Source organism: Bactrocera dorsalis, chromosome 5 (genome assembly GCF_023373825.1).
Source record: "Bactrocera dorsalis isolate Fly_Bdor chromosome 5, ASM2337382v1, whole genome shotgun sequence".
NCBI lineage: Eukaryota > Metazoa > Arthropoda > Insecta > Diptera > Tephritidae > Bactrocera > Bactrocera dorsalis.
The window spans coordinates 61,567,961-61,583,659 of record NC_064307.1 but is presented as its reverse complement, the minus strand read 5'-3'; the positions used below and the strand labels follow the sequence as shown (position 1 = coordinate 61,583,659).

The 15,699-nt window shown below is 37.5% G+C and overlaps 1 protein-coding gene across 1 annotated transcript in view; it reads right to left on the bottom strand.

Annotated features, from left to right (window-relative positions):
- Window positions 1–5,151: 5,151 nt before the first annotated feature.
- Window positions 5,152–15,699, bottom strand: part of LOC105233840 (somatostatin receptor type 2) — a 46,053-nt gene continuing 35,505 nt past the window's right edge. The window contains exon 2 of the mRNA XM_011216011.4: window positions 5,152–8,721. Within this exon, the coding sequence (XP_011214313.2) occupies window positions 6,762–8,483 (1,722 nt within the window). The 5' untranslated portion in view covers window positions 8,484–8,721 and the 3' untranslated portion in view covers window positions 5,152–6,761. The remainder of the gene's footprint in view (window positions 8,722–15,699) is intronic.

Here is a 15,699-nt window from a genome sequence, read left to right as displayed (position 1 = left end):
CCTGAGTTATGAAGAATGAATACGAAGCAGACTATATGAAACAAAGAAAAGCTAAACTAGATAATTAATATTTCGGGCTCTCTCTGGAAGTTTTTGAAATTCCTAAGACTATTAAGCTCTTGGCTCTCTCTTGACTAATATAATAATATAGTAGTAGTTTTGAATTCCGTGACCGTCTACGGATTAAAGAATGTCTGATCTCACTATCAACGAAGTTTTACTGAGTAAGACTAGTTTATATAGCAGCCCATAGGAAAATTTACAAGCAACTATAAAGCTGAAGGAAAGGTGGGGAAGTTGGTCGAAGGTGCCGTCGTTGATGGAAAAGGGTCGGAGCTTCGCTGTGCTCTTGCCTGTTACTATTGCGTAGCTGGGCTTTGCGGAACCTTGGTAAGCGATTGGTAAATATCGGTACCTATACTGTAGCTAGAGAACTTTGATCGAACGTAAATCGTAAGAGACTTTTCGACCACAGCAAAGTAATTGTATGGGTTTTAACTGGTAATTGTTATATCGGTACCTATACTGTAGCTAGAGAACTTTGATCGAACGTAAATCGTAAGAGACTTTTCGACCACAGCAATGTTAGGCTTCTCGTAATTGTGTGGGTTTTAACTGGTAATTGGCCTCTAGTAATGTTAGATATTTTACCGGATACCAGTTGCAGAAGCTGCTTAGAAGAAGATGAAGTAGAAAGATCTCAATATTTACTTCTTATGATTTCACACATTTTGTCATACAGCTGAGCTAGGAACAGATCTAACGCCTAAAATTATTTGCCTTACATTTTCTCAATCCTATCTTAGTATCTGCCATATAACCTAAACTAATTTAAGTATATTTTAAAACAGACATCAGTGGAACCGTTATGAAATAAACTACCCGAAATACTTTTCAAGTCCAAAAGACAATTTTCCAGCACATATGCACTTTATTTAATATTTCCTTCCTTCTTCCTTTATACTTCATCATGTCTCCATTTTTCTTTAATATCCTCAGCTTCCAAGTATTTTTCCATCTAGCCACTGCTGATTTATCTGCTGCTACTTTTATGCTTAGTTTATGCTGTTACAATTTTTTGTTACTCCTTTCCTCATCATTCGCTGCCTCGCACTCATAAATATTTCAGTTGTGTAGTGTAACATTTTTGGCGAAAGTCAGCTCGCGTGCTGGCACTGCTCAATTTTTCGCTTTGTTCCGTTGTTGCTGTGTGTTAAGTGGCCAACTGCGGTGGCTGCGTCCAGTGCATCCGTTACCACGGTTTTGCTTTGTTGCCATACTGCTGTTGCCGCAAAAACGTTGATAAATGCATTTTTCATGCAACGTTTAGCGTAACGAGCTATAAAGCGCAAGCGAGTGCGTGAGTCGGAAAAATTTGATAGTTCTGCGTATGTAAGTGTGTGCGGTAAACGGAGGAATACGCGTAACAAAATAAAAATGATAATAATCAACTTATTATTGCGCACGTACTTTGTATTATTATCGCGTATGCGCTAACCGTTTGGCTAACAAGTTCAAATAAATAAGTAAATAGATAAAGTGCATATAATTGGATGCTGTCAGCGCGTCTGCTGAATTTTTGGCCAATTTTTTTTTGAAAAATTAAAGAACAATTTCTGATTGTCTTGAAATTTAAGGATGCTTGGGACGTTTGATGAGAAAAGACTTTGCTTTCGTATGTTTTCTGGATTTTTGGCCAATTTCCGACTGTTATTTGTGTTGGAAGTCCAGCTTTGATCCACAGGAGTAGGGTTCTATACATTTGAAGCCACCTCCAAATGGATAATGGAAGTTAAGGAGACGATTTTTTATACAGTGATGTGTTTGAAAGTCAGGAGTAATATTTAAGTCCATAAAAGGATGGTCATTAGTGCCTAAGCTTGCAGTATGTTTTCTTAGGAATGTTGGAAAAGGCTTACGGTGATTCCCTTTTATCACAAACGCAAACCTACGAGTATCAAATAGCCCTAAAGGCCATCCAAATGATCGTTGAAGACATGTGTCCTTCTGGACGATCTTCGACTTCTTCAAAAAATATAAAAAAGTGAAGAATATGGTGCTTGAAAACCAACAGAATATATGGAAATTTTACTTTGGAACCGTTGAAATAGACACAACGTGCTTACCTACTGACATAAAAGGCGGCACACACTGTTTAATTTAAGAAAATTATCGAAAATTCCTTGTATGATACACGGAGGTTCTACTGGCGCGCAGCCAAACTAATTTTAACCCAGAAGTATACATAATTGGAAAAACTTCCCTTGGCTTATATGTATAATATATTTAGTGAAAATGGAAATGAGTTAGCATTTTTGAGGCAATAATGTTTGGGTTCAACCAAACTTTTTTTGAGTTCATAATACATATGAACAAATTACAAAAGGGACTTGGCAGTTTGCCTACTTTTTCATATTTTCATCAACTGAAACGGTATGACTCCATAACAGTGGCGGCCAAAGTTATAAGCTCATAAAGTACACAGGGTTGCATTGAATTTACAGAATTTCTAGTTGATAAAATAAATTCTGTTGGAAATTCAAAATCGAGTGAAATTACAGCTGAAGTGTGTCAGCAACAGACTCGTAAATGCAGATGGAGGTCGCATGGAGACGCATTGTGTGGAAGCCAAAGTTTTGACATGGCCACTGAATTGAAGCGGACACAATAGAAACCAACCATGTGATGACGGTGTGTGAAGAGCAAATCTCATACGCATACATATATACAAATGCCGTTACACATAGTATAAAACTGTTTGCATTGTATTTACAACGAGTGGTTGCGCTGACTTGACTTGACGCACAAAAGCCAATTAGAATGACACATAAGTCAGATCGACAGATAGTGGTTTCATGCGCTTCTCACTTTTGGCTACGGCCAAAGTTCAAAGTGAAAAGTTTTCATTTTAATTTTCATAGTTTTCACATTTGTTTGATGTGCGAAACTTTCTGGCAGCAAGGTACGCGGAACATGAGGGGCGACAACGCAGCTAAGTGAAATAGACCATAATCGCTACTTATTGTGGTTGGCAATGATTCTGTGTCGTGCCACTAATATTGAGGATGAAATTTTACTAGAAAAGTTTTACCAAATTACGCCTTTCATATATAATTTAACTTGACACTGAGGAAAGTTGAAAAGTTTGACAAGGCATGGTGAGGAAATAAAATTTAACGACACTTCACATAGCTTCATTTAAGAAAATGACAATAATTGGTGAGAAAATTATAATAGGTTGGTGGTGGAAAGCGAAAAATTTATATGGATGGCTTATCGTTGAGTGAGCAGGTGCCAATGTCTCTGAGTGATATATTAAAGTGTGGCCTTCTGAGTTTGAGATCTATTGAGTGAAACTTATTGGATGTAAAGGCTCATCTATTTCGAGGTTCCCTACTTTTTAACGAAAAAATATAAAAACTTCAAATTTAGTGGGGAATGCTTACTATCATTCAAAAGAACATTCTTTGGCTTTTATTTTTGGAAGTTTATCTCTTTCAAATATTGGACGCGGCTACGTCTCAGATGCTGCATCTTTTGAGGCTAATTTTCAATGACCCGTTCGAGGATTTTGACTGCTAACTGGCGAAAAACACGCGTCATGGTTTGCTCCAAAGCCTGAATAGTAGCGATCTTGCTGACCAATCGACCGGCGCAAAATGTGAAATTATCTGCCTAACGAAGTGTTCTCTCAATGAATCCATTGCACACAAGCATGAAATCTGATATCAAAATTTGAATGTCTTAGGGCTTCTAAGCAATAATATGTGAATGAAAAAAAATTTACACGTCAGGTTTTGTATGACATCAAAACATATATTTTCTCAATAAATATAAACATTAACTATATTAGGAAAAATTTTGCTTAGTACGAGTATAACAAAAATACTAATGATTTTCGTTACACAGTATACATATTTTCAGAAAGAAACCCAGATGCAAGTCCAGAACATGTATGTATTTTTAAAGGCATTTTACTCCTTAAAGCTTTATATGACATTATAATTTCATTGAAAAGTATTTAGACGTTGGTCCGGTCCAAATTATCGTCGTGTAAAATCCACAGATTTTCTTACGCAAACGCCTCAAAACGGCCAAATAGAACTCCTTATTTAAACAAATAATGACCATCACCTTGATTTGTGTGCGCTTTTGTCGTTTCATACCCAAAATATCCACCAAAATCTTTTGAACGGACTCGCGAGCATTGTCGAGCCCTCTTGCCATCTCTCTAACACTTGCCTGACGATTTTCAAGTATGGTGCTTGAACTACATGGTCCTTCACTTTTTTAATATTTTCATCTGTTGAAGAGTTTGAAAGTTGCCCACAATGAGGCATGTCTTCAACGATCTCTCGACCGTCTTTGAAGGCTTTGTACCACTCGTAGGCTTGTGATTTTGATAAAGCTGAATCACCACAAGTTTTTCCTAACATTCGCAACGATTCGGTACACGAAATTTGGTAAGAAATACTAAATTTGAGACAAATTCTTTGTTCAACATTTTTATCCATTGTAGATATCGCACCGAACTACTGAGATGCGCCGACTTAAGCAGCTGCTGTTAACTAACTGGTTGACAGATCGCCTTCCTATTTGGCATAGTGATTAAGAACAGTCCTGTCAACGTGACAAAATCATTTTTTTTATATTATTTAAGAGGGGAATTAAAATTAATATTTAAGGGTAGTTATTTAGATCATGCGAATAAACCAAAATAAACAAAAATCATCACAAAGTTGGTGTGACAGTATTTACCAGTCTTATCAGCTTTTTGTAAGCGGTTGATAGTTTTCTCTTCTCTTATTGATGATCATTGAATTGCTCCATCTGAGCTCAGCGAACGTAGGAAGAAGGCAAGTACTTGCAATGTTAATTTATAGAAGTTCCTTTTCACTTTGTAAAGCACAATGGGTTTAGTAAGATTTTTGCGTAAGAAACGAGATTCGCTTTCTTTTACTTTTGCTTTTTTTCTCTTCGATTGTTATCTAAGTAGTAACTCTATGAAATCGAGTTCAAGCTAGCTTTCTCATAAAATTAATCAGCCTCTTGTAGCAGCTTGCATTATTTATGCCATTTAAAGTTTCTCAGTAAAATACTTACCCAGTGAGCAATGAGTATAAAAAACATAAAAATGTTTAATATCTTCTTACTATATAATAATATTTATATATTTCGAATACATATATTTTGGACAACTTTCTTAAAATTAAAACTTAAAAGTTATTTATACAATTTTTTTACATTCTTATAAAGGCCAAAAATGTGTTTTATCTTATCTTATGGTATATTTTTTCACCAATTGTGTACGTAAATGCATTGTTTGAATAAAATAAATTCTTTTTTCAACAATTTTATCAATAAATTCCGGGTTTTTGATCTATTATCTTCTCGTTTAAACTCAATATATATTTTTATTACAACATTTTTATTGTGTTAACATTTATCAAATTCGAAAAAGTTTTTTTCAGCAAATTTTTTAATTACAAAGTTTGGGGTTTAGGGAATTAAGACGACCTGTAGTAGATGGTTACAAAGACAGATTAAGAGTCGAGAAGTTTTTGGTTTTGGTAGTTTAATATTTTTTATGTAAATATCAAATACTTTATATGCCATTTTTTATATTTTTATTTTTTATTTTTTATTTTATATTTTGTGTTATATATTTTATATTTTATTTGTCATATTTCATATTTAATTTTTTATATTTCTTATTTTATATCTTAGATATATTTTTTCTTAATAAATATACATATATACATTTAAAGGTTATTATATATTCAAAAGAACTTGCAGATGTTTTCGTTTTTATTAATTTATAATTTTTAGAATTCATTCAACATTTTACAATTTTTGAAAAATTTTGTATTTCAGTCTTCTTTAAAAATTTGGGAGATTGACAAAACAGATTTATGTTAATGATCGCGCATCGTTGCTTTAACGAGAGAGCTTCGAAATTATGTTATGCTTTTATTATGTGTTAATACATTCATCTTTCAGTGAATCGGCACATCACTCCCGCCAAACTGCAACTGGCTGCTGGTAAGCGCAAAACTTATAAGCGTGAAACGGTCCGACATGATCGGAGCTTTAGAAAAAATTTTTATAGCTTCCGTTTACCTTAATTCTGCGGTGCGGAGCTAACTTTGTAACGGAAAATTGCCGTACCATACTAGAGAGGGATGACAACAAATAGAAGTTCCATCAGGAGCAGCACAAGGGTCCACTTTAGGCCTGGAGCTGCGAAATAGTAGTTATGATAGAATACTAATACTAATGCCAGACGAATCATATTTAATCGGCTAAGCGGATGACACAGCAGCAGTAATCACAGCCCGAGACATATAGGAAGACCGAAAAAAGCTTTATTGGGAAAAAATATTGGTGTACAAAACTGTATTTTTATGATTTTTTATTATGACTAAATTATTTATAATCTCATGCCGGCAGTAGAATTATATAATTTTGTACCGCAAATGGGTTTCACGAAATTTCCACCGAGTCTAATGGATAAAACTAAGCACCTAGTTTCCATATTGAAGCATACATTTAGGCGAAAATTAATTGAATGTGTGTCAAATTTCTGACCTTTGAAAATAAACGTGTAGTTTCTGTTTCTGTTTAACGGTAAAAAATCTTAAACAATACAGCAATATTCTTACAACAATTTCCACATACATTTTCAGTATAGATCAATCGTATGACTAGTGATTTTTGAATTTTGTGTAAAACGCCTAAAAGTATATGCCTACGATCACCATCTACAAATCCGTTTGCAGAACCTTGCTAATCACATCATCGCGCTCCACTAGCGCGCACATCGGACGCTCATGCTGAAGCACTAGTATTACCTCTTCACCCTCAAGTGTCGCTGCGCGCGCCGTTGTGCGTCCATTTGGTTGCAGCGTCACAGGAGCGCTGCCAGCGGTGACATCTGTCGACGCGGTTGCAGTTGCCAGTAGCAAAGCTGACGCCTTCTCGCCCGTCGCTGGGGCTATGGTTGTTGAAGAAGTTGTAACCGAGGAACTGTTATTTGCGCTTGTTGTTGCTATAAAATGTGGCTCATTTTCGTTAGCGTTGAGCAGTCGGTTCTGCCGATGTTTGCTGTTGCTTTGTTTCGCCAACAGACTCGGCTCAGCCTGCAGTTGAGCGTTCATTTCATGATTAGTCATACAAGTGAAAGCTTTGTAAAAGCTCTTGCGAAAGTTGTCACTAAGAAAAGCATAGAGTATCGGATTTACAGCAGAGTTGGAGTAAACCAGACAGCAGAGCAGTAGGAAAATGAGTATTTCAAGTCGTGACAGTGGACTTTGTATGGGATTAGAGTTGATAAGCGACACCTGTGATATCCAATACGGCAGCCAACAGCATACGTAAACAGTGATAACGGTGAGCACAAGGCGCGTCACCTTGCGGTGCGAACGTTTCTTTTCTTTGGACTTGTGCTTTGAGCCGACCGCATGCAGCTTACGTATGACCAAACAGTAGAAACATGAAATGAAACTGAGTGGTATGGCGAAACCGAGAAAGAATGTATATAACGTGAACATAGTGGCCGAATGCCTTTTGTACGTTTCAGGCCATTCTATATTACAAGAGAGATTCACGCCATCCTCTTGGCTAATAGTGCTCGAATAGAGTATGACCGGTAGCATAAGCACAGCTGAGGTCAGCCATGCTATAGCCGATACAATCTTAGCGATGCGTTGTGTGCGGTATTTCGTCGAGGCGATCGGATGACAAACTGCGAGATAACGATCAGCAGACATGATCAGCAGAAAAAGGGATGAAGTGAACTGCGTAATCGAAGTGCTAACCATATATGCTTTACACATGTACTCGCCGAAGCGCCAAGCACAAATACGCATGGTATACAATAAAAACGGTATGCCAATAAGAAAGCATTCGTCGGCGATCGCCAAATTGAGTAAGTAGATATTCGTCACAGTCTGCATTTTTGAAAAGCGCAACACGACATAAATGACCAGCGTATTACCAAAGATGCCGATAAGGCAAACGAGCGAATAGAGTATGACTGTGCTCAGATCGGCGAGTGAATTGCGGTTCGCCATACAATGATCATAAAAAGTGCGTCTGCGTTGCGTTTGCCGACCGGTCAGTGCTGCGTGCGCGTGGGTTGCATTGTATGCCGCTGACGTGCTCGTGGTATTACGTATATTTCGTGGCGTTACAGTGCGCCTATCGGTCGCCATTTGCTGCGCGCTCGTCTGCTGACTTTGCGTGACAGTACCTATGTTGTCTTTTTCCGCAGTACTCATCACACGCGTCCTACTGGCAGGCCAAATTGTCGTCAGCGCTTCTGCTTTGTCGCGCTCAATCGTTTCACCGCCCTCAGTTGTCACGCGCGCCGGTGCCCCACGTGCTGTTTCCATGCAATTAAATAACAACAATGCGCTGCTGAAGATGATCAATGTCATGCCATTCGTCGTCGTCGTCGTCGTTGCTAGCCGTGGCCACCACATTTTTGTGGTATTGAATTTCGTTAAGGGTTTTGTGCTTGACTGATTTGCTGCGGATGGACAGCTGACAGCTGTCAGTTGAGTTTTAATGCTTGTACGCTTCAATAATGTATGCCTTGTTGTTGGCTATTAAAAGCTTCGCAAGTTCTTTATTCGTTCAAGTGATTTTATTACTTTCCTGTATGTACGGTAGGTAAGCATGGACGCGTTGAGAGTCAATGAGGCGTGGTTGTATATTGACCTGCAAGTGAAATATTAAATTGAAAATTTGTATTATAAAGTCAATACTTGTACAGGTTAATGTAGCATAACTTTAGGCTTATATTATGTATGAATATATTTTTACATATTACATATACTCTATTTTCGCTATATCTATAGTGAAAGGCTGCGCTTCAAAAAGTTTAATGTTTACGATTTGTCACTTAAAATTATGTTAAAGTTCCTGACTGAAAGCGTTCAAGCGTTAATTATTAAAATTTTCCGCCTAAAGGTATGCTATAGTAAAACAAGTTTTAAATATTTTACGGTAATATCGTTATGGTGTTAAAACGCGTTATGAATATTTACAATATTTACTCTATATATATAATTATGTATATATATATATATATATATTCGATTGATTTCATGATAAAATACTCGAGAGAAGAGTGAGGAAATATACTTATTGGCAAAAACGCTTAGCTTCTATCTCTAAAGCAGCTAAAGTCCTCCTTTTAGCGAAGTACATTGATTGTGAGGACGGCAGAGGTTAGTGACTCTGAAAGCTTGTTGAACTTACTTTTATTCGTAGTGCAAAGATCTGGGTAGAAGTCCCTGCTTTAGCGAAGTCAATTGATGGTGATGATGACAGAGGTTGGTGTCTCTAATAGGAAATATTACCAAGAGAATATGCTTTAAAAATGGCTTCACTGCATAGTAAAAGCAAATAATAGAACTATATAATTGAGGAGTATCTTCACAGGAGCACCTTGTAATGGTATGTAGACGGCTGAAAATGGTAGATGGTATTGAGGCCGGGCGAGTGGTACCTTACAAAAGATTGTCAGGGCCCATGGGCAGGTTTCTAAGCATTTTTCAAGTTCAGGTCTAAGTCATTAGCAAATGTACAGAGATTATTCTAGAGAAACTATGACGGGAAAGGTATTGTTATCCTCGTCCACTGAAATGGTGCTGTAGTGCATTAGCTGAACCCTCGAAAGAAACTTAGGCAACCTGTCCAATAGAACCGGAACCGTTCTTCGCAAGGGGTTGTAGAAATCGCCATTGCCAAATGCTTGAGCTTCGTCAGGTTCAAGAAACCCGGAAAAGGTTACTCTTCCACATATCTGTGTCGTTTCTACCTTCGATATGAACTTTGCGTAAGTCAATATATACGAGGTATGACAATTAAGTAATGAGACTGATTCCATAAAAACCGTATATTTGAAAATTATTCTACAACTCTGCCATCCCCTTCAAAGTAGTCCCCTTGGGCAGCTATACAGCGATTCCAGCGCTTCGACTGGGATGTCCGCGAGTACCCTCGTCACGGCCGCCTGGATGTCCGTAATCGACTCAAAATGGGTTCCTTTGACCACCGATTTTGTTTTAGGAAACCAAAAAAAGTCACAGGGTGACATGTCGGGCGAATAAGGCGGCTGTTGCAACACGGCGATCCCTTTAGAGGCCAAATACTGGGACACGCTGAGGGCGGTGTGGCACGGCGCGTTGTCGTGATGAAGGATCCAGTTACGAGCGATGTCTGGGCGCACCGTGTTGACTCGTTTTCGCAATCTTTCGAGTACTTGGCAATAGTAGACTTGATTCACAGTTTTCCCCGGTGGAACGAATTCTTTGTGGACGATTCCACGGCTATCAAAAAAGGCAATAATCATCGTTTTCACCTTCGACTTGCTCATGCGAGCTTTTTTCGGGCGGGGAGACAACCGTTGTGAGCCTGGGCACGATTAAAAGCACTATCACCATACACTCTTACAATTTTAGCGTACGTTTCCGAAGCTGTTTCGCCCAATCTGGCGCAAAATTTTATCGCGACGCGTTGCTCTTGATTTCGTTTTTCCATTTTCGTGACGAGCACTACAAACATACGTCTACTCAACTTGACGCAGCAGGCGAACTAAACAAGCTAGAGCGATGGTACATACATATATCAATGGAGAGGAGAGAGATGCCGAAAAAAGAGAAAGGGAATTTCAAGGTCACAGGTTTACCACAAGTGCGGCAATAAAATCAGTCTCATTACTTAATTGTCAAACCTCGTATAGTGAGTTATACCTCACTTTTGCTAACAAAAATCATCAAGTACCTCGAATATTTTACTTTTAGCGAGCATACCACTAAATGTATGCTACTATTAGTAGACATGCTATAAATTTCTTTATATATTAGCTAAGGAAAAGCTTTGAAAAATTCTTAAAATGTATCTTATTAGTACACAGCTGTAAATATATGAAATGCTTGTACTTTATTTTAAATTTTGACTCGAATGGTTAGTAGCTCTAATAACTTTCAAACTGATATCTTATTTTGTACACAAGGCTTAAGGCATGCGTTATATGCTGAAAACCAAACCAACAATTGCCACTTAAATTTATGGAATTTCGCTTCGTTATGAATTACGCATGGAGAAACAAATTCAAACAACTTGGTATGGATATATAACAGACTTACATGCGAACGTAGAAAATAATAGTTATGCATAAATATTTATATATATATGCGGAATTGAAAATTCCAATGAATTTATGGCCATTTTGTAGGCTTACGTATGGCTGTCTGTATGTCAAAGTATTTACTCCGTAGAATAAATGCATATTCATTTATTTGCGTAAATGAAAATCTCTCAATTTGTGGATATAAATAAATAATTTTGCATAAGTGCGTTAAGGTAGAAGCGCCCGAAACTATACTATAGATATGCATAATAGCATACATGCTTTTAGGTGTCAAATAATATATGCCAATGGAAATGATTTCACTGATTTGAATTATAAAACACTGCAAAATATACATATACATATTTATATACAACTATATTTACTAGGAAGTGTGCATAATTTCGCTCGAAAACAACGCTGATTTGTTTTTCGCACATTGCAAACCATACATTGCATACACACAGGCGCATAAGCGTGGCGAAGCAATTTGTTTAATTAAAATGCATGCTACAACATGTTTTACGCAACGCAGTTATTAAGTTCGCCTATATGTATGCAACACACTGCACACGCTGAGTGGCAACACGATTCGATTTGCTGGAAATTATTTTCAAAATGATTTATACGGCAAATAAATTTGTTAGCCCACCATTTCTGCGAAAATCTGATTAAGCGCAACCGTTGGCGCCACGCTTTATGCTTCATGCGTCATTTAATCCGCAGTTGCATACCTGTAGGCGCTTAAGCCTTTTATTTAAACGTTTGCAGTCATGAAATATCTTGAAAAATTTCGCTTCGTAATAGGCTTTTTGCAATTCATTACGCCTGCTTCAGTCACCACTTAGTTGGATGTGTCACATGTGCGCCTAAAAGCATACAAATGCCATGATGTACGCGAAAAGTCAAAGCAATCTTGTCAGCCACACAAGTTTTGCAATTTACTGGTATTAATTGTAGGTGACCCCAACTCGATGATTTAATTTGCCTCAAATGTCAAATGGCTATGTGGCTTTGGTGCACATGCGAGGTCAGGAGCAGTACGTTAAACTTTGCGTAGAGGATTTTATATACTTGCGTATACATCTAATGCAAACAAATCGCTTTAAAGTGTTTGCTTATTATTTGCACACTTCAGTCGGCGTTTGTATGTGTGTGTGTTTGCCAATTGGCGCCGTTGTCTGTGCCAGTGACACGCATTTTCGTATCAATTTACCCGAATAAATTTACCCGCTCAACGTGAGCTTTTGTGCTTAAAAGGCGCTCACAAGCAAATGCAAACAAATAAATGTGCGCACTCATACAGACGTGCGATTAAACATTAATACATATACATTTTATATATGCATATTAATGTGTTTGTATATAAATTCTTGCCACAAGCATTGCAAACAAACTCGAATGGATTGTATTGAAATCACTGCAGTACTAGTTCAAAGTGAAATGAATGCGAAAGGAGTTCAGTGTTCAGTTCCGTAACTGATTTTAAGGAGGAACTCCGAAATATAAGTAAGGAAAATTGTCATAAATTCAAAAACTAAAAATCAGAATAATTATTAAAAATCCTATTAGGCCGATTGATATATATAAAAATAAAACATCATGAAGTTCGTGTGAAAATTTTGAAATCGATCGATCCAGTCGTTTAGAAGAAATTTTCCTCATTTTCATTATTATTGGCCTTTCTTTTACTTTCGGTTACACCTTCACAAATATAAAAGAAAAGGTTAAAAACAGGAAGTCTGAAGCTGGAGTTGATAGAGAACTCCTGACAGAGTAAACTCCTCCACCAAACTTCCCCCCAAGCTTTGACCCATGTTAAGAAGGTCACTGCTCCTGTCCTGTCCAGTCACAGCTCCTTTCGTCGTTATATGGGCAGAAAAGGAGTCTTCAGCGTTCGTTTTTGTGAATCCATGATCCAAGTGGTTCGGTATGGAGTCAAAGTGTTTGACGATATCGGAGTGTTCAGATACGAGTTTTTTTAAGAACGCAGATTCTGTGAGTCTCATTTTCATACACCTTCTGACGATGTCACGGGCACCATGTGCAAGATGGCGTTAAGTGTCATAGTTGGAGTGGAGTCCATAGATGCTGATGAGTGCCGTCTATTGAACGCTCTCTAGATTCTTTGCAAGTGTGGTCTTTTCTAGAGCCCTTCATCAAATAAAGACTCCATAAAACATTATGGGCTTGACTCCATCTTTTCCCAATGGCTTCTCTACAGCAGTATAAGGCAATCGATGTATTTTTAGCGCTTTCTTCGATAGTCGGCTTCCAAGAATATATACGAGATATGGTAATTAATTAATGAGACTGATTCCATAAAAACCGTATATTTGAAAATTATTCCACAACTCTGCCATCCCCTTCAATGTAGTCCCCTGGGGCAGCTATACAGCGATTCCAGCGCGTTTTCCATGCTTCGTAACATTTCTGGAACGCTTCGACTGGGATGTCCGCGAATACTCTCGTCACGGCCGCCTGGATGTCCGTAATCGACTCAAAATGGGTTCCTTTGACCATCGATTTTGTTTTAAGAAAGAAAAACAGAGTGACATGTCGGGCGAATAAGGCGGCTGTTGCAACACGGCGATCCTATTAGCGGCCAAATACCAAAGACACACTGCCACAAGCGCGACAATAAAATCAGTCTCATTACTTAATTGTCATACCTCGTATATAGAGCAAGAAGATTCCTTACAAGAACATGGTCAGTTTGTTTGGCATCTATATGCAATAATGACTAGATCTCAATATATACTGCGAAGATTGCACCATTGCCTTAGACAATTACCCATGGCAAATTGGATAAATATGTCTTGTTTTCTGATCCAAATAATTTCTTCTAATTTCTTCTGATATTGCACCATTGCCCTCCCTAGACAATAATCATTGAAGATATCTCGTCAAATGAAAAAGTTTTACATACGAGTACAAAAGCTTGAATTTGAGCGATCAATTTATATGAGAGTTATAATGATAAGTGATCCGATATCGGCGATTCCAAAAAATTAGCAGCTAATTGGAGAGAAAAGGACATGGCTAAAGCGACTCAGAACATCATACCGATCATTACCGTGTTTTCTCGTATGCTAAAGAATTTTTCGCATTTTTTTACCTAGTACAGAGATATAGTCTCCAATTTGAATTTTCTAGAAAGTTTTTGTTAGTTTTTCAAAAGTAGATCCGATTAATGAAAAAAATTAAAAGCGATCGTAATGAATACACATTTTTTCAGCTAACATTATGTTTAACTTCCTCAGTGAAAGCTGTCAAATACAGGTTATTACATAGTAGGTGTCTGGATCAAAATTGGCTTTAATTCTGGGTTTTGATTTTGCTTTAGTAGAAAGGTTCAAGAATTAAACACACCTAAAAAATTTTCGGAAATGGAAAGTTTGTTACAGATTTCAGTAAAATTCTGCAGAAAAGTTTTCTGAGTTTCAATTCCCAAGAACATAGCAGCATTTTGCCAGATGTCGCTGTAAAAAAATAAGTAAGCTATTCCTAGAGTTGGACAATTTAGTTTCTCAGAAGCATGCATATTCATAGATCTTTTACCCAACCATGACCGAACTAGTCCCACATGCGTTGGATTCTCTACTACAATTTCCCACATTCAAAACACACATCCACACGCCGCACTCAATCACTATTTGCGTGAATAGCCAAAATGCAAATAACTCACAGTGCGCTTCCAAATGTATGCCACACACCACAAACACGTGTGCACCACAGACATATACACGTATTTACATATATACATACATATGTATATGTATATGTGAAGCTATGCTATATTTGCCTTCTTCACTTGCTTGCCGCCAGTTCACCCGCCCTGCCAAGCCAAATTATATCGTTTTTGCCATCATCAGAGTTCTTGTGTGTGCGTGTGTGTGTTTGTGATGCCGGGAAATGAGTTGCTACTTTCTGCTGGCATTTCGGTTGACTTCACTTCCGTTGCTCTACTTGAATTTAAAGTGTTGCCACGCGCACAACGGTGTCACAAGCATATGCGCCTGTCGAGATGCTCCTTAGCAACATAACAACAAACACATTTACTCATATTGTTATTGTTGTTGTTGTGTAAATAAGTTGATTTTATTATTAAATGATGCTCAATTGAATTTCGGGTATTGTGTGCTGGTTTAGTGAAATTGCCACGAGCGTGGCAGATATTGAAGAGGGTGTCGAGTGAAGGATGAGTTGAAGATCTGTTGTTATTAGTTTCACTACATTAAATTATTTATTGCAAGCAACGTGTGTGAAATATGTTTTATATCACCAAAGCGTTGATTGAAATTCTAAAAGTGATGAAACTGATATAACCAAGACTGTGTTTTTCATTTTCATCATACTCGTATTCTTTGAAGATCTTCAATGAACTACCCATAGAATTTTAGATTCACACAAATTATCACTTTTATCAATCGAAAGGCGCACAAGATTAATTTTAAACTAGAGTTCTCATGGGTAATAAGACTCCTCGATTGATTTGTAGATCTCTTGTTGCTCTTTCTCTTTCTTGTCCTCTCCCTTAATATGTTATTTAAAACATT